General features: G+C 38.6%; 2 protein-coding genes and 1 long non-coding RNA gene across 3 annotated transcripts; 2 read left to right on the top strand and 1 right to left on the bottom strand.

Annotated features, from left to right (window-relative positions):
* The first annotated feature begins 1,938 nt into the window (after positions 1-1,938).
* LOC110040688 (uncharacterized) lies at positions 1,939-15,102 on the top strand. Its single transcript, XM_020745967.2, has 5 exons — positions 1,939-2,196; positions 8,913-8,969; positions 9,944-10,118; positions 10,786-10,916; positions 12,923-15,102. The coding sequence occupies exons 1-5, from the start codon at positions 2,047-2,049 to the stop codon at positions 13,145-13,147; spliced, it is 738 nt and encodes a 245-aa protein (XP_020601626.2). The 5' UTR covers positions 1,939-2,046; the 3' UTR covers positions 13,148-15,102.
* Positions 15,103-15,161: 59 nt separating this feature from the next.
* LOC149118879 (uncharacterized) lies at positions 15,162-18,022 on the top strand. The gene is made up of 2 exons (XR_016202186.1): positions 15,162-15,655; positions 16,058-18,022. It is a non-coding gene; the product is annotated as an uncharacterized LOC149118879 (long non-coding RNA).
* Positions 18,023-18,736: 714 nt separating this feature from the next.
* Positions 18,737-20,267, bottom strand: LOC149118878 (adenosine receptor A3-like). Its single transcript, XM_089274166.1, has one exon. The coding sequence runs from the start codon at positions 20,160-20,162 to the stop codon at positions 19,173-19,175; it is 990 nt and encodes a 329-aa protein (XP_089130292.1). The 5' UTR covers positions 20,163-20,267; the 3' UTR covers positions 18,737-19,172.
* Positions 20,268-22,363: the final 2,096 nt, after the last annotated feature.

The following is a 22,363-nucleotide window of genomic DNA, read 5'->3' as shown; positions in this document are numbered from 1 at the left end:
ACGCAAAATTGCACAAAAATGCTTAGAAAGTTTACTTTTGTTGTACAGATTGCATATTTTTGCATCAAACCAAATAAAAGAAGAGAGAGACAAAAAGTTTTTGCTTTTTGTAGCAACTTTTCAGCAACTTTCGTTACAAAAAACAACTTTTGACTTTTTTTTGGAGCAGCTTTTGAGCAGCTTTTGAGCAACTTTTTGAGAAAATTCGGGGAACTTTTTGGGAAATCTCGAGCAACTTGTGGCAAGCCCTAACTTTAGATTTGAGTACGAGAACGAGGTCGAGACGAGAACGACTTTTCAATTCTAGTTTTCAGACTTCGCATTATCACATCACATACCCATTTCATCCCGTGAGCTACCCTCTCTGCCTAAAACCAACATGAAGAGCGAGGGCTCTGGAAACGTCACTGATTTGAAAATCGAAAATCGTACTCGTACTCAATCTCGTCAGTACTCGTAGTCCAATCTAAAGTTCCCTAATGATTTGGACAATCCGCCTTAAATGCCCCTTTTGTATATCACCAGTCGTAGCTGCATTCGCCCTCCACGAAGTTTTCTTTCGGGGAGGGCGGCCGTGACACAGGCTCCTTATATTTATAATTATTCTGTCAGGCCAAAAATAGCTTACAAGAACACGTACGATTTGTCGTCAATTTTGCAAACAGTCCCGATAGTATATCTTAATTCGAATATGTGTCAAAATTAACAACTTATTGGGACAGCCATGTGAGTAAAGTAATTAACAGGTAATAATTATAATACGACTACTTTCTAGCTCAATTTGGAATTAATTGCATTCAGTCAAATATTCCTGACTGTCAAATTGGACTCGGCGTGTAATGTCTGGTCCAATTTTTGGCGTCCTCGGAACTTTTTTCATCCACTGATAGTCCTATTTCATCGACTGACAATCACTCACTTATGAGCTTGGATCTCAGTGTTAAATCTTCTATCTGCTTAGTTTTCACCCTAAGATGGCCCCATAAAACGTGACTTAGCCCGCGTGGCAAGCGTTTCCGTAGGGAGAGCTTATCCGCATTCCAGTCGCGCACAAATTGGAGCTTCGTTGTTTGCATTTATTTTGAACATACATTTAAATACGCGATCATACTACTACGCCGGAAAAATTTGAAAGCGGCGTTTTCGCTCTGAAAGCGCATCAAATGTTTTCTGTCCTCACTACGCCGGAGAAATTTGAAAACGCACCGTTCACCGGTCATTCTGGATTTGTGTTTGAGGAGGACTTGGCCCGGGAAATATCACGATTATCGTAATGTCATCGTTTTCGGAAAGCTCCGTTTTCAAACTGTTTTCCGTCCACACTAAAACGCAAAGTCGGCGTTTTGAAATTCCTCCGGTTTGAAGAGCGTTTTCGAAAGCTCCGTTTTCTGGGCGGATTAGTGTGGACGGTAGGCCTAACCGTGGAAATAAATCTGCGAACGTTGTCAAATTTCTCCGACAAAGTGCGGAAATGTTTGTCGGAAGTAAATGCAAATAAAGTTTTTCCTTTTAGTTATCAATATGGTGTTGAATATTATGAATTTACTTTCGTCGCTTTGGCAAACAGAATTACGCACATTTACCGTACTTTTCACAAGTTTAGTCTGAGAAAAGTCTAATATATTGTGAATGAAGTTTCTCCTGCGGGGCCCAGCTGTATGCAAAATCGCGTGACCCAATGAATCAGTTTCGCGTGATGGTCGTTTCCTCCAGTATCAATACCAACAGTCACGCTAAATATACCACTAACATTAGGGCTCGTTTCCAAGGTATTGATCAGTCATGTGTTCCGATTGGTGGGATTGCAAGCCCCCCACACTGTAACTTGTATGACTGCTATTGTTTTTCAATATAAATAAAGGTCATCTGTCTGTCGTCCAACTCTCTTCCTATTGATGCATTTTTGACGGGCTTCAAACAGGTTTTACCGGTTCTGCATGCGTAAGTCCCACCTGATCAAAGTCTGGAATATTTGCACGCAAAGCTTCGCTTGCACGCAATATTTGGTCTTGAAAAACGCTAAAGGGACGACAACCAGGCGCTAAAATGGGGATGACTAAAGGACACGGTACCGCTGCTGTGGTTATTGGTACTTTACAGCTGCTTGTGGCTGGTGGACTGATAATCGCGTCGTTCATATTTGCGAGTTATGGCAGTATGAGCACTTCGCAGACTCCATACTGGAGTGGGTTCCCGGTGAGTATACAAACTCCTGAACGATTGATTATTTTGTTGCCTGCTTCGAGAAATAAGCTTAATTCGAGGCATTTCTTTAATTTACTAGTATATGATGAGGTTAGAAACACAGATTGCGTGAGGGATTGTTCACAACCCGGGTATTTTTCGTTCTGTCTGCTTCATGCTCCTTCATGGTCGATTAGTTTCATTGTCTGAACACCTCAATGCGTAATTACGGTTTTTCAAGGGCTGGGACTGAGATCGAATTGTGTAAAGCTGGTATTCCAACCTGAGGTTGGGCTCTTCTCTTTCCCTCTTTATTATTGTGACTCATAATTTCTATATATACGTTATCACAGAAACTCAAAGACAGAAGGATCCCATTTCCTTACAGGAAGAGCGGAAACTTAATTAATGACGCAATGTGTATTTTGCAAACTCCTTGATATGCTGTATAAGCAAAATCGATTCTAACCTCGAATTCAGCGATGAAAGTTGTTTCCTCATTCATGTAGAATGACGTACAGACTTAACACGAAAGCAACCGTGGTGGCAACCGTTGCTAAGGGTCGATCCGTTTCCCAAGTTTACGAACGCGAGTTGATTAGACTTTTAAGAAGCCGAACTTTTTTCCCAATATCTTCAAACCTTTTTTTTTCCATAAGGTTTTCTCAATCATTGGGAGGAATTGCCAGTTTGATTCAAGATGCACGATAGGATTCGGCCCGCCGTTCTTACATCGCATTTCTGCCGTGTCGAATTCAATTCAATGAATTAAATTCGACAGAAATTCAACGTCTGAATCGGCTGCCGCATTTCTGCCGCACGTTCGACCGGTCTTGTCGCATTATCCGACAGAAATGCGACACCGATTCAGACGTCGAATTTCTGCCGTGTCGAATCTAATGCATACATTATGTTAATGTATTGAGCATGTGTAAATGTTTTCCCGCCAAAGAAAAAGAAGAGATTTGGCCATTCTCGACCCAATGCAACCTTAACATATTTCAACACATACTGCTCCATCGTCAGCCTTCTCCTTCTCGTTCCATTGGCAGACAATTTTTCACAAAATTAAAGTCCTTCATCGCTTGGTATTTTCGTCCACCATATTGAATACTCTACGTTTAAAGCATTTTCCGCTGGTCGACATACCCGACAGTATAAATTCTGAATTAAGTGCGACGCAAGTGCAACATATGAATCCACAGTTTCATTTCTGTTGCACTTAATTGAATTGAATTCGACATGGCAGAAATGTGACGTATGAACTGGGCCTTAAGGTCTTTGTTTAGAAATGTCAATTAATTATATTAATTGATTAGAAGATCTTTGTTTAGAAATGTCAATTAAGGTGGCCGAACACAGTTTTGATACTTGTGTTTTATTCTCCTTTTTCGCTAAAACCCTTGATCCTTTGATAGCCAAAAATGGCAACACACAAGTTAACAACACAAACTTCGGAGTTTTGATAGCTAAGCTGACGTATGTGCCATGGCAACATGAATAAATATAAACACGCCTTAAAAATCGATTTTGTTTGTTTGCAGAAAATCTAGCCGTTATATTTTCTTTTTCATATGCATGCAACAGGATTGTCACATTATACTCACAAGTTAACACTATTTTAATAATTAAGTTTAATAGAGAGATTTTTAATTATCCTTTGTAGAAGGTTAACTGGAATATCTAGAATTGCCTCTGTTAAATAATTTTCAAGTTTTTTCAACATTCCAGTTACTTGTTTTCTACGGTATTTGTGTGCCAAACTTGGTGAAATTCTAACGAGTGGTTCTCGTGAAATAGGCGTATTTCCAAGTAAGCTATTCCACATTCAATCGCAAATTTTTGCCTTACTAGGCACATGCTGTACATTTAACTGGGTTCTTTCAGTAAAAAAGGAAAATCTGAGAATTACTGGGTTCTTAGCATTGTTACCTTTTCTAATATACATTTTTAATAAAAGAGTAAAACCATAAATACACTGTGTTCAATTATGAAGAAAGAAAGCACAGATAGTGCGGGCATTGACCAAATAAAATGATCACCGTGTCAACGCCATGTTTGCTTTGTGTAATCCTTGTGCGCAGGCTGAATCACATTAGCAAGAGCGCATACGGAAATTGTGTTCGGCCATCTTAATTACTCGGGCTTCTGTAGGAAAGCCCGAGTCGTAGAATGCAAACCATTCTTGGTTGCCAAAAGGAGGGTCATGGTCCCAGGCATTCCTAGAGTAGACCGGCGAAACTGGGGATGAGAAGTCAACATCTTTCTGTATCGTGTGCTCTCTCTTTGTAAACGACATATTATACAGAATGTGGTGTTTTGGGAAGAAAATTTTGGCAAGAATTACGCCTTATTATGTTCATCTCACATACAAAGATATCATTCAATCATTCTCGGAACGAGTTGGTCTACGAATTACATTGCTCTAAAGCCTGCCAAGTAAGCAAAGTTTATGCTCGACTCGTTCTCACGAGATAACAAATGAGCCATGTATGAGTTCGAAGTACGCCGAAAACACTAACAAAAAACTATGACTAGTGACTTAAAAAGAAACCATTTTGCTGAGACGTGTGCCTCCGATGTTGAAAAAAAGAAACAAGAATCGTTGTAAACAGAACTTGGAAGGTGAGGCAAACAAATTTATATGCGATTGGATAAAGAGGACACTCAATGAAGCAACTTGAATAGTAAATATCAAAGTGTAACACTGGCTCTAGGGATGAGGCCAACTTTCTTTGGTTTGTTTGACTGTGTGTTTGTTTGTTTGTATTTTTGGGGGGGGGGGGGTGGGGGGGGGGGGGGTGGCTGTTTAGGCTTACCCAGTTCTATTTAGGCTAACCAGACTGTTTTTTTATGCTAACCAGACAGTTATTTAGGCTAACCGGACATCTTGCAGTCTTGACTTTTTATACAAGGCTGTCTTGAAGTCTAGATTTGTGTAAGGCTCAGGAAGTCTTGAAGTCCCAAATCATTTGTTTGTTTTTATAAATGACATATATCTCCTTGTCACTTGGCTGTGAATTTTGATAATGCAGTTTTCAAATTCCGCAAGAAAAGGTCAATCTTAACTTTTCATTTTATCTGAATGAGAACTTTAAGAATTTTAGGTGTCTGATTGCAGTCTTGCACTCACACTTACAACACACTGAAGTCTCGGTCTCGCAATTTAAGAATTCAAAAGTCTCACATTTTGTAGACTGCACAATGAGTGTAATTTTTTTGCATATTTTAGGTAAACAGAGGCGAAACTGAGGCGAGCGCAAAGCGCTAGTCTTACGCGAGGGGAAGAGCACGAAAAAATAACGCCTGTACGCATACCATTGTTCAAGCTGTTCTGGCGTTCAAATATGAACGTGACTACCCAATTGGTTACTTTACATCACATGATCCTTGCATGTTTTTCAAATGCAACATGGCATGGCAAAAGCCAAGAAAATTGAATGTGCAAAAATGAGTTATTAAATTCTGACAACAAAATGAAATGAATAAAACTGAATTTCCATTCTTTGACCATAACAAATGACACATCGGAAAAATAAAAGCAAATGAAACAAGTGAAACCTAATTGAAAAACAAGAACTCAGATAATTTCTTGGCCACACAATGAAAATAATACAGTGCAGAGAATGAAAATCAAAAAGACGAGAAAACAAGCCAATTTTATTTAGGTATAAATCAAATTTCAACTGTGTTAAATTAGTGCCCTGACGTAGTTCTTTTCTCAGGAGTTCTGTAATAGCTGAATAACACTCAAACAAATGTATTTGAACAAAGCAAATAAACTAAACAAACAAACTGTGGAGGTGGTTGCCATAAATTAATTATGCAGAAATCCAGCATGCAAAAAGAATGTTCACTTTTAAAACCTAAAATTCCCAAATAAAGGCAACCAAAGGAAAGAAACGTGATAGGAAGTTCAGTAACAATAAATTTTCATTAAAGACGTAGATGAGGCAGAGAAACCTGTCTAAAAAAATGGTTAAAATTTTGCAGACGTGCATCACTGCATGAACCACATGTTCAGATAAATTTTCAGGCTAAAGCAAAAGCTTCAGTCTTTACCAATGACTTTTGCAATCATTTTATCTGCTGTGACCTTACCAATCATTCCAGAAGTTGAATTCAACTTTGAAGTAATACTGCACATTACCATTTTCACTTTCTAAAGTCCAGGAAGCTGCTTTAAATCCACGATCTTATATAAAAACTCACTTGAAAACTCACTGATCGTCATGCTTTCACGGCAGTTGAAGGAAAAAATTGTTCACCAGAAAGGTTTGAGGACTCTGTACACATTGATATTCCACTCTGAGGCCACCTAAACATTGATTTGTGTTTTTTCTTTCCATTTAAGTCCCAAAGTAATTTCTCTATTTTCGGGATGAAAACAAGACCTTGAAAGTTTGCAGATTTGGCCCTCAATGCAGCATGATTACCACTGTTGTTGTAATGCTGTAATTGGCTGGTCATTTAGGCTGTGTCTGGGAGCGGAACAGCTTGAACAATGGTATGCGTACAGGCGTTATTCTGTGCGACACCTGTGGCAGGCCATGGTATTAGCTTTACCTGGGGTTCCTTTTTCATTGTCGACGCAAAACGACAAATTTGATTGACAATGAAATTACGTCACAGCTGGGACTACTTTTATTGGGTTAAACTTGGAAGCACATGCAAGATGACATGACTTCAGGGGCCCGTTTCTCAAAAGCCCTGTAAACTTTTCGGGCCCGTAAAGCCATTAAGCAAAATCTCGAACCTTACGATTACAGAGCTGTTAAATTCACATGTTCTTAATATGAACAGAGATTCTCTTCATACAAGAAGTTTCAGGCGCATATACTTCTCCAATTTTAGATACAGATGAACTGAAAATGGTTTTATGGGCCCGAAAAGTTTCCAGGCCTTTCAAGAAAGGGCCCCAGGACAGGAGTAAAAGAATGTAATTTCGAAAGATTCTGCAATTCTGGCAAGGAGTAGCTTGTGTAGACATGCAGTGTAGTGCTTGTAGCAACGTGTTCATGTTCAGGAAATAAACTGAAGATAAGACATTTTAGAAAGTGTTTTGACTTTGTGTATTGAATCGAACTGTGAAAATTGCACAGAGTTCGCAGATCATCCGTTCCGTGTTATGCATCGAACCAATGTCAGTTCACTGTTCACTCGGCCTGCCAAACCAACCAGCGAGTTCAGCAACCAAACCTGCATGTTCATCTGGCCTACGTACCTAATGCTTAGTCTAAACAAGAAGTTTGTAGTAACTTTGACACACGATATTCACTGAATCAGTGTATTCAAAAATCAAGGAGTCCATCACTGGAAACATTGACACCAACCATTTCAAAAATTCGCTGAAATATTTGTTGGTTTACAATTGAAGATATTTAAGCCTCGAGAGTTTTACTTTATCGAACCTTTCACAGTTCAATCCATGAGTTGACAGTCATGCTACGTGTATGTGTAAGGTTTTGTGTATTCTTGCTGACATTGAGCTTACCTCTTTACCAGAACACACATGTAAATAGTGTTTGCGAGAAGGATTATTCCAGTCAATGTTTATTTTGTTTTCAGTGTTCCACTGTTAACATTTTATAAATACAAAGGGAGATATTTATTAAGAAGAATTCCTCATGCTTCTCATGGAAGCTTAATCCTTTCGTTATCTCGAATAAACAAGCACACGTCATTATCAACCAGTTGCATTACGTTGTGTTATGTTGCGTTACGTTTTCCTCTCACACATTTCTAAACACCGCGCATACTCTCGTTCCATGTTGTAGATCACCCGGAAAGAAGAAATAGGAGCCAGGGAAGGAGGCTCTGCTCACACAGTAATTTTCTGCCTACCCTATTTTCCACTACAAGCACAGTGATGGTTTCTTCAACACTTTCTACAGTGATTTCTATGGCTGATCTAACTGACTAATCATCGCACTTAACTGTAACTTCACAATTCATTCCAATGCTATGCTCTCTAGCCAAAACATCCCACAGAACTGCCTTTAGGCGTCTTGTTTTTTTCATGCTCTTCCCCTTGTGCGCAACTGACGCGCTTCGTGCTCGCCTCGCTTTCACCTCTGTTCGTCTAAAATACGCAAAAAAATTACGCCTGTTCTGCAGGCTACACATTTTTTTGTACTGCGTGACAAAATATTTCAGAAGAATTTAAAAGATCACATAAATTTTGACATGTTACACTTACATAATATATATACATGTACATGGAATCATTAAATTACAAGTATTAGAGGTGGGTTTATCAGGGGTGAATCCAGAGTAGTTCAAAACAAGTGATTTCCAGAAATCACTCACTACAAATGTTTCTACATTTGTAAATCTCTCAGAATGTAGGAAAACTGCATTCTGAGAGAACCAAATTTCAAATTTTCATGGGAGAGCATGCCCCACTAGCTAAGTGGGTGCAAACACCCAGTTGCTTGTAAAATCCTGGATCCATCCATGATTCTGGTCTGCTTGTAGTTTTTTCCTCTAAAGTCAATTCTGTAGTTATATTGTAAGTTCATGTCAATGTCATCTGGGGTGCCAGATTTGTCTACCACAGGGGTGATATTGTTGGGGACCTCAAGGTCAGTGATGGCATTCCAACAATTGCCTGCTTTTTGTTGGGTTAAGCATACTACAGGTTTAATTTACATACCCTGCTGTAATAAATTAATTGATACAAAACTGTTAATTAGTTAACATTCTTGTACTGGATCTTTTACTTGTAGTTTCTCATCACTGGGGCATTTGGAGTTGCTGCTGGCATTTCAAAGAATCAGTGCTGTGTAAGTATGTCTGAATCATTATGCAGTTATCTTTTGTGGGCTACCAGGATTAATTTAATAAACACAGTGCAGGACACTTATGGCAGAGTGTACTTGAAAGAGTGCCATGGCTGTTATTTAAGTTATCAACTTGTTGATGCGGCACTTTTCCATGAGGCTGGCACTTATTCAGGGGCATTACTTAATATTCAAAATTTTTCATTTTTTTGAAAATCCTTTTTCTTTGTTTAACAAGAACAGTAAAGTAGTTTAAGAGTGGTGGAACAACTTTAAGATCCAAACTAATGCACTCCTGAGATGAAACTGTTCTTTAAAACTCTTCAAGTTAGCATTCGACAGCTCTCTGCAACTTATTTAATATTTAAAATAATTAATAAACCCAAATGAAGCACCACATTCTAGGTATGGTAATTATTTGAGGATGGTGCTTATTTGGGGGCGGGCCTTAGTAAGAAATTTACATCAAAATGGGGCACTTAATATTCACGGATAGTGATCGACTTTCTCCTAGCAGTATGCACATATAAAATAATTTATGAACATTAGCTGGTAAAATTATGGCCCATAGCTCTGTGGTTTGGGAATGCCCTGCAACCTGTCTAGTTTCTTAGAGGTCATGGGTTCAAATGCTGTTGGTCGGGACTAATATTTTTGAACATTTCATCTTATTGTAGATGATATTACAGGTAAAAGGTATAATTTTAATATCATTTTATGTGGACAGCACAAGGCTACATTTTAATCCGGAATGGAAATTCAAATTACAGAACCCCTAATCTTAATTGGGCATCCAGTGTTAAATTAACAGGTCATGCCAGCTTTTTTGAATGAGGGCAGTAAGGCACTAAATTAAAAGCAAGTGAATAGTGTCCTGTTTGAGTTAAATAAGTATGTGTCAATGGCCTCTATTTGCTTTGAAGTCACAAGTTGTTTTGTGGCTAATATGTAATGTTATGTTCTGTCACTCATTTTAGATGGTTACATTTTTGGTGCTGAGCATTATTATGACGATTGTGACAGCAGGTGCAGCTATTCTTGTCACCATTGCCGTATCCATTTGGAGTGCTCTAGTAGTCGATATCAGCAACTGTGAGACTGTGGCCGGCAGTTGTGTTTGTTACAATGACTATAGTGCAGAAACTTATAATGGTAAGATTACAGAATTCATGCAGACACAATTGCGTGCCAAATTGTACCTTTACTGGTAGATACAATTATCATTCAATTGAGAAATGATTCCATAAAACTAAATTTTAATTCTTGGTGTCCTTCCAAGAAAAGCAAAGAATGCATGCATGAGCATGACAACAAAACCGCACGGTGTATTATTGAATTATAATAGGTAGGATGATATTCAACTTTTCATCATCATCAGTTCTCAAGGCACCAGTAGGCGCGTAAGGCCATGTATTCAACTTTTGGCAGAGTTTAAAAAGCATTCTACGCCACCTTAAAATATGTGACTGTATATTATTAAAGACTTATAGTTGAAATTACGGGTGTTTTTAACAGGTTATACTGTTGCTATAGTAACATAGTGTCAACATTGTAGCATCAACTAATAAAGAGTGGTTATTAATGACCCATCGAAATTTGTGTCTTGAAAAGTACTGGAAACAGTTTTGACGCCACCTTGACTCAAAGCTTTTCTATCTGCATGCCCATATCTTGTTTCTGGGTGGAACTATTGTACTACAGAAAGATCTAGAAGTGTAAGCTTGCAACTGATTTAAGCCAATTATGGGTACATACAATGTATATTGTGTCAATGATCACTAATTGAATTTTTTTATATATTTTGCCTCTGTTATACCAGTTGACGACTGTGATCTCTTGAAAAATGTCTTGACTGTTTTTTATGTAATCTTGGCTTCTTGTTATGCCTCCGCTATTTTGGCCTTCGCCGGATCCGTTTTGGGTTGTGCTGCAACTTGTTGTGCTCCACCGGTAAGGACATTACTTTCTTAATAGTACTATAAACATAAAAATCAAGCTTGACAGAAATGAAGGGTTGCATTACTCTCAGTTTGGTTAGAAATGTGATAAATTGTGGGGAAAAAACTGGGTCAAAATACTGATATATGAACTGACTAGTTATGTGCAGTCACGGGTGGGAAGGCTACAAGTACTGTATAATTTACTGAAGGATCAAGTCAATCATAAGTAACATGTATTGCTGATGAATTACAGCTGCAACGTAAAATAGCAAAAGAACATCATCACCACTGGTGTCTGGTCATTTTGATACAAAATTGTTTCAACACAGGTTGTTTCTATGGAAGTGAAAGTCAATTAGATACACATCTTAAGTCGATTTGATACAAACTGAAGTCAATTCAATCCAACCTCCATTTTACCTAAAGTATTTTGATTCGCTACAGAAACTAAACTAAATACCCAGCAGTCTGAAATCATTATTAATATAGAATTTCCATGTTTAGAAATGCCAAGTGATGTTACTGTGAATAATGTTTTTGTTTGATAGTGGACAAATGGCTCCACCATGAGGCTCGTCTGACTTCCCTTCAAATCTGGCTTGTTTCAGAGAAGAAGCTACTGTGTATTTAGCAGAAAAATTTCCAAGATCTCTAGATAAATGTGTTCTTCTTCTGGGATGAGTTCGCAGCTCTGGAAACTGCATACTTTCAATTGATCGCTGTCATAATATGCAATGCAAAGATGAAAGCACTTTCATTGAGATATTTCTTGTACTTTACTTTTGCTATGACACGACTTCAGTTTATATCGAATCAACTTTAGATGTGTATCGAATCGACTTTGATTTGTATCGAAACAACTTGTATTGAAATGACTTTGTATGACACAACCGTACGTAAACCTCCACTGCGAATGTAATTTGTTACCTTAGGCAATTTTGTCGTTATTGTCTATAAGGTCACTTCTGACTGCATCCCAAGAAGTTTGCCTCCCCATTCCATTTGGAGTCAACTTAGTCTTGTTAGCTGATTAATTAGAATACTCGACTTCAATGAATAGGCCATTTTACAGTTGTATGCTTAGTTACCTGGCCTATGAATGCAAGCAAGGCTGGAGATGACCTTGCTTTGATACAGACCTCTCTGCTTTTCTCTTTTGAATGTCAACTAGTGAGCATAAGAACAACTTAATTTACACAGCAAAAACAGTGAGGTGTTTATCAAAACAAGGTCACCTGCAGCTGTGCTGCCATTCAAAGGCCAGGTCATTGAACAGACAACTGAAAGATGGTCTATTGCTCTTGATATACAGCAGTTTTGACAGAGGTTGCCCCACAAATGAGTATTACTACTGGTATTATGGGTAGTAATATGCACAATGTGTCAGCAACAAGAATAAGGAAGAAGCTTAAATTTATGTATATGTTTGTATTGTTTCCTTCTATCACCCTGAAACAGCTTCAGCTTCCATCAAGCACCACAAACCACCATTACCCAGAATAGCATTCAACATTGCCGTACACTCTTGAACCACACTTTTGGACGGCTATATTTCAAAACTTCCATATGTACATGTACTGGTTTTGGTTCGCTTCAATTAGATTTGAAAATTCCTCTCGGAAGAACAGGCATTCAAAGATGGCTGACAACTTCAAGTGTGTTACTGCATTCCATGTGCTTAGTCACATGACATACATTATGACTGACTAGGGAGGGGAGAGTAAACCAGCATTTTATGTCACACCTCTGACTGCTCAGAATATAATCTTAAAATACTATTCGACAATTTTTTAAATTTTACATCTGTCCCATCCTGGCTAATGTCCTTTCCTGCCTCCCTAGCCTTTCCCACCCATTCACTTCAGAAAACGCAGTCAGCAGTGAGTGCAGGGAAAAATTTGCCTGTGGTTGATCTTGCTATTCATCTGCCACCGTAACTTTATTCATGTTTCAAATGGATTAAATCATGCATAAATATTGCATTTTCCACTCACTATAAATCATTGTTCCTTACAGGATCCACCCATGGTGATGATAGCCCAGCAACCAATGGGTGCACCCGGGGTGGTGGTGTCCCATACATCCATGCAGGTTGGTGGAGCAGCTTATACCCAAGGTGCTCAGTTGCCAGCTTATAACCCAGGTGCTTACGGGCCGGCATATCCATTAGATGCTCCTGGACAAGCAATGCATCACGAGCAAACAATGGCGAGTCATGATAAGGCTCCTTTGGTGGTGTGAGCCATCTTGAACCAGCTATAAACACTGCTACTAGGTGATGCCTGCAGTGTACTTTTATTTTATAACTTCATTGTCAGTAGTTTGCAGCACTTTGTTGATGTTTAATTTGTGCAGTTGTAAAGAAAGAACACTTGTTGACATGCAGTAGAAAGAAATTACATTTATGAGAGGATAAAACTTTTCAAAGCATTATTGAAACTCATGATGTATAAGTAGTGTAAATTTATAGAGCCAATTATGTAAATGGAATTAAGTCTGGGTTAAGGATGTGATGGCTTTGACCGGCATTTAGGCTACTTTAGAGAATTGAATTTTTTGATTAGATGCTTTGCTGTATCTGAATGGTTGTAAAAGAATATTTTGTTTCTTTTGTTCTTTCCGGTCACAAAACTCAAATATGATGTCTTAAAAATGTTTTCACACAGCTCTGTACTACACTATTTATGCAACCCTTCTGAATAGCAAGACCGTAGGAGTAGGATGCATGCTGACTCCAAAACAAAAGCCACATTTTCCAGATTACGTTTAAACGAGGTCTTCGTGAACTCTTGCTCATTTGTGTTCAAATAATTCAATTCTGACCCCACCAAGCTGTTGCTTTGGAGTTGTCATGGAAACCTTGCTTTAGCACCCATTCACCCATACTAGGACCCATCCCGGACCCATTCTAGGCTTCATTTTAATAACTGGCTCATAGGTTTTGGACAAAAATGTGATTTGGCTTGTTTGCTTCCTGGGCAGGTTCGTATTGTGAGCCTCTTATTTCTGTTTGTAGGAAAGTCAGTTTCAACATTTTATTTCCAGGGTATACACTTTTAGTTAAACTCTAGGTTCGTACCACCTGTGTTATAGTTTAAAGTGTTAGGTAAAATATGTAGTTACAAAGAAAAGCTCAAAAGCGTTTCGTTATCATTTATGTTATTTTCGCAGATAAAATACATTTAACAGATGTGTTTTTGACAGGGTACATTCTAGAGATAATGGAATTTGTAAGGAGACCACTCAGGGGGTGACGATGAAGACCTCACATTCCTTGAATGCTTTTTATCTGGTAATGCCTGTACCCCTCCTGGTTAGTCTCCTCAGTCGATCAAGATGGTAGAAGTCGTGCACAAGCCAAAGAAGTAGTTTTCACTGACATGTACATGTGAATGCACAAGCATAGTTGTTTTTTAGTTTAACATACACAGGTAACCTTGTGTAGCTTTTGAAAAATCCAGCTACGAGGAGAGCAGTAGTTTTAATAGAAAAGAAAAGGCCACTTAAAGGTCTTCTGGCTTTTAATGATCCTCTCTGTAAGGCAAGTAATAGTGCTAGTGGCTTCTGAGTAGACAATAGTATCTTTTAGTCTGTGAAGAGTTCCTCTCTGTTTTATTCTTGACAAACCAATCCAGCACAGAACTGGATAATGGGAGCACGGGAGAGAGATTTTTGGTGGAGAGATTTTTTTCCAGAACTGGAATTCCTTGCATAGTCATCGGCAAATTTTAGCATCGACGATATCCTCGTTAGTTTTTCTTTACTGTGGATTTCGTGCTTTTTGGACAAGGTGATGACGCAATCACATTGATCAGTTTGTTTAAAATCTCTGTTGATTTCTCGGGCTGGGCGTCTCTGCCTCATATGCGCTAATGGTTTGTCCTCGTCCAATATAACGGAGACACAGGGAGCCGGAGACGAACTCGTACACATACAGTGACAACCATTTAACTCTTGTTGCTACAATCCCACGAACGGGACTCGCTAGCTCTGTAAAACGTATTGTGATTATTTTTCGATGAGGGCGGCTGTAACATGTACACGGGTTAAAGTTTAGTTGTCCCCAAGAGATTATGATCATAATCTCTTGTTAATCTCTTGGTGTTTCTAAAAACTGTGTCACAAACCATAGAGACCGCTTTTGAATCAGTTGTACTGCTAGTAGAATAAATATGCGTTAAAGCGACTAAATGGCACTGCTGTTTTCATCGTTGAATTTTGGTGGTGTTGTTTCGGGGGGGGGGGGGGGTGGTGGTGGTGGTGGTAACCCTAACCCTTACAGATACTTATCGGGCTTAAACGATTGCCTTAGTTACGACACTGAACAACAATAAGACCCAAGAGAGTATGATCCGTAAGGGAGTTAATCACCCATGTAATCCTTGTTCTCCAGACAATCCCGCTAAGGTATTATTAGATATGGTATCCAGGGGTACTTACCATTTACATGGGAAAACCGGAAATTCCAGTCGGAAAATCAAATGGTTCGCGCCATTCCATTTGGGAAGCTTCAGAAATTATGGGCTGTGATTTGAGGTGATGCTATTTTTCTGCTCTTTTAAGTCTCTCTAGCTTATGTGGACATACTTTATAGCGATTCCCTCTCCGGCAACGTCGCATTTGATTGTTTAATGTTTATGCCTGAAATTTCCAACCGGATGGTTTTTGTAAATGGTAAGCACCCCAGTTCTCCTGCAGACTGTTGCCACGTGGCTGTTTTCGTGGGGGACGTGAAGGATGCAATAGTAGGTAATTACCTTTTAAATAAGTCCCACGTGGAGGATTTACTTTCTTACCCTTTGGCTTTTCATCTTTTCTTTAAATGATATTAGACTTGTAGGAAATGAATCAAGTTTTTTTAGTTATCTAAACTGGTGGTAAGTTTTCTAACAATTTTTGATAAATCCATTTTGGCACTGAGTTTGAAGAAATGTCTAGCTAAGCACTACATATAATTCTACTTATGCGTTTACATCTTCATTTAACTGTTAGCGTTCATAGATTTTCCAAAACTCCTTTGGCAATATCGCTACGAATTGAGCATCTCTGCCATCATCGCAAAGCCATTTACCCTTACTAATATGTCAGTGATACTGTTTAGTATTAAATGCCGGATAGCTGTACATCCTGTCTTCTCCTTGTCTGTTGTAGTGTCCCCACTTTCCAGGGTACTGTGAGCCGTCATTTCCCACCGATGACACAGCACGGCTGATTATAAGAGTTATCGTCTTCCATTTTCTGAAACAGATTGCACGAGAAGGGCAACTTGTTCTTCTGGCCGCTGAAGTACTGGACTACAGCTTCACCAGTGCTATTAGTGGCCGTGGTCACATGGAACGTACGTCACTGTTGTTTACTGCAGTGGAATCTCATCTGAGAGTGCGTGCTTCTCCGAGTTCATTCGTTGCACTGAAAGTGATTCCCATTTCGTTACTGAGATAATTGCTGATTCCGCGGTATGAAGTTTCAGCGCTGGCGGTCCAGTTATTGGGAGGAGTTGAGCTGTCCATAACAAAGTTAGCGATCGCCAAGAATCCAACCTCCTGGAAATTAAAGATAATGAAGGAAAAGCTGAAAACACCTGTCTTTACTGCACAACCATAAGCGACATGCACAGCAGGATTGGCAGCTTGGTGGACCTTGTAGTTTTGTACCTTTACATGTGTGAGAGGGTAGTCTGTGGTAAACTGCGTACAATGTCAATTTACCTCCATCAGCTGTCATGTCACAGTAAACTTTCAAAGGGTTTCCACTGTTTTCAGGATCGATCCAGTACTCCCCGTCTCCTTCAGAGGAGCCACTTTCCAATACATGTTTACAAGAATGTCCAGGATTCGCTGGATCTTCGCCTAAAGGAATCTCTAATAATAGTAATAATAATAATGACTTTATCACCGTGTCAATTACATCTAGCAGGAGAATCGATCCCCACTGCTAATAGGGGACACCTAACTAGAACTATCTAAAAATAATATACTGAAAAGTCCCATAAGAGAAACAGTTAAAATTATGAGTTACGAAGATGGTAGCCACTACATCCATCTAGCATCCAGGATGTTGTTTAGATCTAGCCTCCGTACGTGGGTCTTGATCTGCTTGAGATTTATCGCGGATCTTTCTTTATTTGTCAGTTTGCTCCACATAGTCTTGGGCCTAGATATCGAATTGAATGTTGTCCATATGTAACAGTGTTAAATCTAGGTAAATGAAAATCTCTCTGCCGTAAACTGTAAGTGTGGCAATAAGTATAAAACATGTTACAAATAGTCCGTATACATTAAAATACATATGTCTTGTAGTCTCCTATTATACAATTTTGGTAGATTGGCTTTCTCTAACACCTGCTGGTAGCTAGACAACTTATCTCTTAAAACAGCCCGCAGTCCTCGCTCCTGTACTCTCTCTAATCTACGAGTGTCCGTGGCTCTGCAAAAATGCCACACTAGGTGGCAATAGGTAAGACGTGGGAGAATAAAAGGTAAGATACAAGAATTATATATTAGGGCTGGCTAATCGCAAAACTCTAGATCAAGATAACGTCCAAGAGGTGCTAAGAGCTTTACCCGTTCATGTACTTGCAAATTGGAAACACTTTCTTGAAATCGCCACAAAAATTGGCCGATAGCCCAATTGGATAGGGGGACGAAAAAGGTTCAAGTCGAAGAATACATAAATATATTATCGTTGGGAGGGGTTGGGACCCTTTCGTAGATAACTTATAAAAAAAGAAAATGAATGAACCGGGTAGGCACCGTGGTTTATTTTAATATGGCTTATTTTAATTCAATTGTTACCAATCGATCAATCTTCCGCCGCAGTTCTTAAGGAACATACGCAGCGGTATCCTCAGATGGGTCAGTTTATTTATACACGGTGAATTCCACTCAGTTGTATACAAGCAAAAATATCTACAAATGTAAAAATTGAACAATATAATCATTATAAAAGTAATTACAAGGAAGGAAAGCCTAATCTAAACAAACTGACCTAATACAGCTTCAAACTTTGCACGAAATTTCACACGGCCGGGACTGAAAACAATTTTGGAGAACTTAACTGGTGAACGTAGGTGCAACTGACATAAAGTAATTCGGAATAAATCTGTTCTTCAATACATCTTTTTTTGTCTAGTATCTGAGTTACTCGCTAGTTCGCTTGTTAGATTTTTTGCGAAGCCAATTCAATGCCAAAGTTGCGTAAACAAACCCACTTGTAAGCCAATTTACCGCAGGAAAAAATAAACAGGTTATTTGCCGGGTTAGGGTCGGTCCGTATAGTGAAAAACTGTGACCTCGGGCTTGAAAATGCTGTCTGCATTTTCAAGACCTCGGTCACAGTTTTTCACTATACGGACCTCCCAGCGGGCAAATAACATATATATATTTGCGCGACGGAGTTACTAATTGTTCGATAAGATCTCGATTTACAGGAAATGAGCGCGAAAACTTGTATCGGGAAATGTGATAAAACACCCGCCAAGGGGTATCGGGTACGGTGATTGGTTAATGATGACGTAAGATCAACGGAAGTTCCCGTGGTGACTGGTTGGTGTTATACTGACAACGCATCCTCAAATCAGTATCCCGCAGAGTCAGGAGCTTCTTGTAGGGTAAGGAGTGGACTGTTAAGTTGCCGACTTAATTTGAGATGCATAGAAAGTCATAGAACTGTTCTTTTCGATTTCGTTTTTCGTTTAATTTAATAACGTCTGGTAATCAAAGGGTAGGAAATTTATTTGTCTGATAGGGGTAAGGTAAATTTGTCCGCGGATTGTTTTTTATTTCGCTTCGTTCGGCCCATTAGACAAAATTCGTATTATAAGTAAAGGAGACAAATAATGGGAGGGAGGGGGCCGTCAGTAATCGAGTTTATTCACAAGAAACTGACACACGTCGAGTTACAAAGCAGAGAATATACACGAAAGAGTTAGATACTATTTTACACAATAATAATTATAACAAGGAAAAGTAGCCTGGAGTAAACTGGTCGGCGTCAAATGGTGTGATATTTAAAAGGAGTGGTTTATAAAGGTCTGATTATCCCAATGGGAAACAAGACAAAACGACCTTATTTAACACCTAAAAGAAATACATTTACTTTGGGAGTAAGTCTTCCATGGAGGATTATCTCTTTTATTCTGCATCCTGGCTCTTTTGGCGAACTTAAAAATATGTTGGCCAGAGAAAACGCTGGCGATGGTCTAAGGTCTAAGGTTCTTTTATGTACCCTTACACTTGAACTAAAGCTTACTTTTACACTATATTTTCTAGTTACCATGGCTACCAGCAAGAGATGGTGCTTGATTGGCTTGATTTCTTGCCCTTGTATTAGCCAATGGTGTAACGCCAACTCGTCGGAATGGACGATTGCGACAGATGAGCTCTCGAATAGCTCCACGAAATTCAGGAATTCTTAAAATATACACAAGTGGATTCAGAAAAGAATTAGCGAGGTGCATAAACATGCATATCATAGAAAGACCATTGAAAAGCTTAACATTCGAAAAAACACACTTCATGCAGAGGTTTATAATGCTTAACACAATTGTATAAGGCAACCAGGTAAATGGAAAAATGAAAGAGGCGATAACAAGTGTGATCGCTAGTCGCTTGTCCTTTTCTCTGCTTCTTTCGTGTCCAGATGTGTCGCTTGTTTTTACCTTAAACCAAAGCGTTATGTAAGCTATGATAGTCACTACAATTGGAAAGGAACAAGATGCTAGTATCACTTGAAACATGAAAAGGTGTGGCAATAACCGGAACATGTCAAACAAGGGCAAAGATGCCACTATCAATGCAAGAACCCAAGGTACTGTAACGAAAACAGCGTATGTTATCGGTGGAATAACTCTGTGACGAAGAGGCCATCCCATGGCAAAGAGTCGTTCGAGTGAGACACTTGCCAAAGTGAATATTGACGCCATCCCTGATAGGAAATCAAAAAACCAGATTGCAGCTCTTGCTCGCAATGTTAACTTGGTAACTCCCAGGGTGATACAGATATAAAACGGTACTGATATGGATGCAACCATGAAATCAGCACAAGCCAGTGAGATAAGTAAGTAATGAGGAGGTCGTCTGAGCCTCTTTTGGGTGAAGGCGGCTATGGTCAGTACGTTTGTGACAAGCGCTACTATTCCGATGACTCCGAGTAACACACTCCATGTTATCACGGCCCATGTTTGTGGAGAAGGGAGAAAGTAATATGTTGAAAGATCAATACCTTGGGTATAGGACAGGTTGCTGTTGTTGGACATATTTGCTACCTAAGAGACAAGAAAAAATCCAACTGAGACAAGAGTTGTCAAAAGTTGTCTTTATCAACAACAAAGAATGTTTCAACAAGCCGACAACGAAGTGTTGAATAGAAAATATTCCAACTAACATTCACGTTAAAGAACTAAATCACCAGTCTCTTTGGTGCTTAACTAGCTATTAGAACGTAACTGCATCATTTCCGTCCATCGGTGCTTTCTCTAAACAATATTTTAACATTGGTGTTTTCATATATGCCGATATTTTTCATATTATCTGAATCAAATTTACAAAAAGGACTTTAAGTTTGATCTAAAGGAAACGACTAGATGAAAAAGCGGCAAATTAAATCGGTGGAGTGTTGACTGCGTGAAGTGAATAAAAATTTTGAGGAAAATTTTTTTCCTGAAATTTAGAAAATTCTTGTTTGCAAGTTTTTAACCAATCAAGATTTTAACAATTGGGTCAAATTGGCAATTCAAAATGTTAAAACTAACCGAAATAGGCTGAGCTAGGAATGTTTTAAACTGCCTGAAAATTACCATGCACAGTGATAAAAACAACTCTCTTAATTGATTGCACGCCATGCAGTTATGACAGTTAATTATCTCAGTTCACAAGTCAAATAGAGGCAGGTGTGACATATACTTGTCTATTGCCCCGATAACTAGAAAATTAACCGCGTAGAAACTTGAAATTGAACTCAGAACAATTATGTATGTAGACGAAGCTTTACTGATATTCGCTGTCGGCAGTTAACTATTTCGTACCAATCCTTACGTATTACTTACTGGAGTTAATGACGACATTTGTTCGTTTTTCTAACGGGTGGATACTCCGGCCGTTAATTAACCAAATTTTGAGAAATTTCGTTTTAGGAAGAACAAAATTTACAGCATCGTTAATACACCAAATTAATACAAATAAGGTCTGCTGTTTGTTAAGAGCGGACAAGATAACTCCAAAATCAATAGAAAAGTTAGAAATTCAATAACAGATAATTTGCATTTAATATATAAACGCTTGATATCGTCCTATTGGAAAAGTAGCGCGGACACCTGAGAAAATAAATGAAAAGTAAAAGAAATATTCCTTTGAGGTTTTTCGATATGAGCAGATCCAAAATTCGGACGCATTTTTTCATTTGCAATCCTGCAAGACGTGAAATGGAAACTGTTCTTGGTAATTAACCGAATCCGACATATCATTCAGATCTTTACAAAAAGCCTCTGTCATTCAAAAGCGCTCCCGGACAATATAGTAGTTAACCCATAGTTTTCCAATCCTTTTCTAATTTTTTTTCTTTTTTCACACACACTAGCTGCATACAAAATTACGACCATTCTACACTCTAAAGAGATCCTGTAAGAAAGAAAACTTTGTTCCAGGCTTCGAATTCCATTTTTTGCAGCATGTATGCAAAAAGCGTAAGGAACGTCAATAGCAATAGCAATTTCTCTAAAACGCAGAATATCTCTATCACTCATGGACAATTTGAACCTTATTACATCCCAATTTAAGGCGAGAGAACTTCAAGGCTTAAAAATCTTGTTGAAATACTTAGGAGTATTAACTCTTTTCTCTTTTCCAATGTCCCACACCGAAATTAAAAGACTATACAAGTAAAATGATAAAATTGCTATTTAGTTGATGTCTCTGCCCTAAAGAAGAATATATTTTTGAATGGCCCACATCGAAGTTAAAAAACTACAGATAAAATAATAAAATAGCTATTTTTGTTGCCTCTGACACGAAGAAAAATTTAACGTCGTCATGTCTGTATTGTGCATTTTTTTTAAATCCAGTATAACTTACATTGATCTTTTAACAGCGTTTGACAAATACTTACTTTCGCTATCATTCAAGCCTTAGAAGGCCTTACTTCTGGTGGTGCAACTGGTCGCCTGTGGACATCAGTCCTTTCCTCACTGCAGCTACAAAACGGATGGTGCCAAAGAACAGATGGTTTTTATAATAGCAAAACTTATCGAGCACAGGAAACAACGTCAAAATTACACAACATCTACATTATTAAAAATAAAGCTCCCATTATTAGAGTTTCCTGTGTTTCCTTTACGCTCTCCGTTTTAACGCATCCTAGCAAGAAAATTGGAGATCTTGATGAAAAATAAGAAAATATTTGCTAACATCAAGATGGCAGTTGATGATCCTTTGCGATTCATTTAGGTTTCCAGTCAAACCT

The sequence above is a fragment of the Orbicella faveolata genome, unplaced genomic scaffold, assembly GCF_042242905.1.
Source record: "Orbicella faveolata isolate gen_17 unplaced genomic scaffold, um_ofav_v1 contig_1, whole genome shotgun sequence".
In the NCBI taxonomy this organism is placed as follows: domain Eukaryota; kingdom Metazoa; phylum Cnidaria; class Anthozoa; order Scleractinia; family Merulinidae; genus Orbicella; species Orbicella faveolata.
This window is presented reverse-complemented; position numbering and strand designations above follow the sequence as displayed.

Coding starts and splice junctions, on each gene's coding strand:
- LOC149118878 (XM_089274166.1), bottom strand. CDS start 20,162: ATGTCCAACAACAGCAACCTGTCCTATACCCAAGGTATTGATCTTTCA.
- LOC110040688 (XM_020745967.2), top strand. CDS start 2,047: ATGGGGATGACTAAAGGACACGGTACCGCTGCTGTGGTTATTGGTACT. Junction 2,197..8,912: donor CATACTGGAGTGGGTTCCCG/GTGAGTATACAA, acceptor TTTTACTTGTAG/TTTCTCATCACTGGGGCATT. Junction 10,119..10,785: donor TAGTGCAGAAACTTATAATG/GTAAGATTACAG, acceptor CTGTTATACCAG/TTGACGACTGTGATCTCTTG.